The following is a 2,615-nucleotide window of genomic DNA, read 5'->3' as shown; positions in this document are numbered from 1 at the left end:
TTGCCATATAAGAAGGTCACATTTTTTTCGAGAGAAGATAACGCCATAAAATACATATTATTCTCATTCGTAGTCCGTTATCTATAATTGTTGTAAACATTGTTAAAATGTGTTTATATTTACCAATTAAAGACTTCTTAGATCTTATATACATGTACATACATATACACATTAGCGTATATTCTAACTTTGCACTCTTTTTGCAGTATGGACTGTACAGCTGCTTCTTGGGCTGCTTTATCTACGTTATTTTCGGCACCAGCAAAGATGTGCCTTTTGGACCTACTGCCATTGCCGCATTGCTGACGTTTCAAATTGCTCGTGGCAGTTTGGAAAAAACAATTCTACTCACCTTTCTTACTGGCCTCATTGAAGTGCTGATGGGCATATTTCAGCTAGGTTTCCTCATCGACTTCGTATCTGGACCGGTCAGTGCAGGCTTCACCAGCGCCGCTTCATTAATCATTTTTACCTCACAACTTAAGGATATGTTGGTTGTAGATACAACTGGCGAGACGCTAGTACACATGTGGATCTCCATAGTTAAGGATTTTCATAATATCAGCTGGAATGATGCCGCTTTGGGTATAAGTTCGGTTATTATATTACTCTCTATGCGTTCGATGACCTTTGTCACTATCGGCCCGAAGGAGGGCAAAGCATGTTGGCAGCGTGTATTGCAGCAGATCATCTGGTTGATTGGCACTTCACGTAATGCAGTTCTTGTGATGTTGGTCGGTCTATTAGGTTATGATTTGCTCCATTCCGGCATCGATATCTTTCGTATGGTCGGTTATGTGCCACAGGGATTACCCGAACTGAAGATGCCAGCATTTTTTATAGATACCTTCACTAATACCACCAGCGGCGAGCTTGTGCGAACGCATGAAAATTTCATTGATATGGTAAGCAGTTTGGGTGCTGGTCTAATTGTGATACCGCTAGTTTCGCTGCTGGAAACCACAGCACTGATACAAACTTTTGGTGAGTAATGCTTGAAACACAATACCGGCGAATGGTCAAATTCGCCGAATTGGGCGATGCTGTCGTTCACCGTTTGCCCAGCTATTTCGCCTACTTAAACAGAATTAGAGCGGTAGCGAAAACAGCTGATGCCATTCGGTCGCCTTTATAATTTGTGTGACCATATTTAGAAAAAACGAAACCATATTCGGAAATGATAACAAATATAAATATAAAACAAAGAAAAATTATTATAAATTATTTTCTTGTAAGCCAGATTTAATGAATCCACAACTTACAGCTGCCATCGCCCAGCAGGGCAATAGAAATAAATCTATCGCCACGAAAGGCCGCCGAGCGTACTTCGCATTTCGCTTTGGCTGTGTTCAATTTACAGCCCGATTCTTTGCACTTGATAAGTAAAAAAAATTTATGATTTATAAATTTTTTATTATTTATTAAGAATTGCAATTCTAGCAGAGAAATCTTAAGCTCTTTTCTTGATAAATTATCAAGATTGAAAATGCTTTTGAGCAAACCTTTTATTATTGAATTATGAATTTTGTATAGTAATAAAATGGGTTCTATCATTTAAATACTTCATGAGCCGGCAATTGAGCCTGGAACACCCAGAATTTATAGCCATCTCTATCTACTCGGCTACGGCAGTCAAAAGCTTGTTTGCTTTTAAATTCATATTTTTCATATGTGACAATGAAATCAGTTCCTCTCGTGTGGAAATTAGTTCCCCTCTTGTGGAAATTGTAGAGCTTTTTATTTAATAAACATTGACACCGAATGCGACGGGAGCTTTTACTTGATAAAAATCTTGATACAATTTCTTTAAAAATAATTTATCAAGAAAACACAGAATTGGGCTTGCGGGTGTTCTAATTTTGACAGCGCGAATTTCGCTGTGGTGAGTTCGCCGTTCGTCGGCATTGTGTTTCCGCTATAAAATAGTAAATGGTGTGGCAAATGTACATACATAAGTATGTATGTATACAATATAATTATTGTTTTATTTTTTATTACCAGCCGATGGCAAGCCTTGTGATGCTAATCAAGAACTCATCGCCATTGGCCTTTGTAATGTTGGCACTTCCTTTGCGCAGGGTTTTCGTGGCAATGGCCCTTTGGCTCGAGGTGCTGTCTTGAATGCCAGCGGTGTTAGAACTCAGATGTCAAATTTGTATGCGGGAATTCTTGTGATGTTCGCTTTACTTTATCTAACTCCTGCCTTCTACTATGTTCCGAAAGCTGCTTTGGCTGCAATTATTGTTTCCGCGACGATCTTTATGCTACAATATCGCGTAATCAAGCCGATGTGGCGTAGTAAAAGTAAGTACATCCTAAAATGTATGCAATTTCCACGAGTGATTGAATTATTTGGCTAAGGAACTACTAAAATTAAAATAGTGTTTCAATCTCAATAATGTCACCTTTGTCTTTATCAAGGAAAGGGTGTTTAAAAAGAACATTTCGTGACACAGTTTCTATCTAAAATCAGGAACGATAATAACATGCTCAAATCTAAGTGTTCATAAACGCTGGTTTAAAGTATACTCTACTTCTTTTTAAATAAAGATTAGATAACACTGGTCTACAAATTTCAACTTTTTTTCTGCGAATAAGACGGGACCTGGTGTTTC

General features: G+C 38.0%; 2 protein-coding genes across 4 annotated transcripts in view; both read left to right on the top strand.

Annotated features, from left to right (window-relative positions):
• The window catches only part of LOC118737886 (phosphoribosyl pyrophosphate synthase-associated protein 2), a 145,754-nt gene that overhangs the window by 106,707 nt on the left and 36,432 nt on the right, over positions 1–2,615 (top strand). The window lies entirely within an intron of this gene.
• LOC118736735 (sodium-independent sulfate anion transporter-like) overlaps positions 1–2,615 on the top strand; it is an 11,096-nt gene that overhangs the window by 1,470 nt on the left and 7,011 nt on the right. Inside the window, exons 3-4 of the mRNA XM_036466751.1 lie at positions 207–984; positions 2,002–2,304. Coding sequence (XP_036322644.1) covers positions 207–984; positions 2,002–2,304 — 1,081 coding nt within the window. The remainder of the gene's footprint in view (positions 1–206; positions 985–2,001; positions 2,305–2,615) is intronic.

Source organism: Rhagoletis pomonella, unplaced genomic scaffold, assembly GCF_013731165.1.
Source record: "Rhagoletis pomonella isolate Grant_MI unplaced genomic scaffold, Rhpom_1.0 Rhpom_scaffold_00004, whole genome shotgun sequence".
Classification (NCBI taxonomy): Eukaryota; Metazoa; Arthropoda; class Insecta; order Diptera; family Tephritidae; genus Rhagoletis; species Rhagoletis pomonella.
Note: the sequence above shows the minus strand (reverse complement) of the source record. Positions and strands in the feature narration are given on the sequence as shown.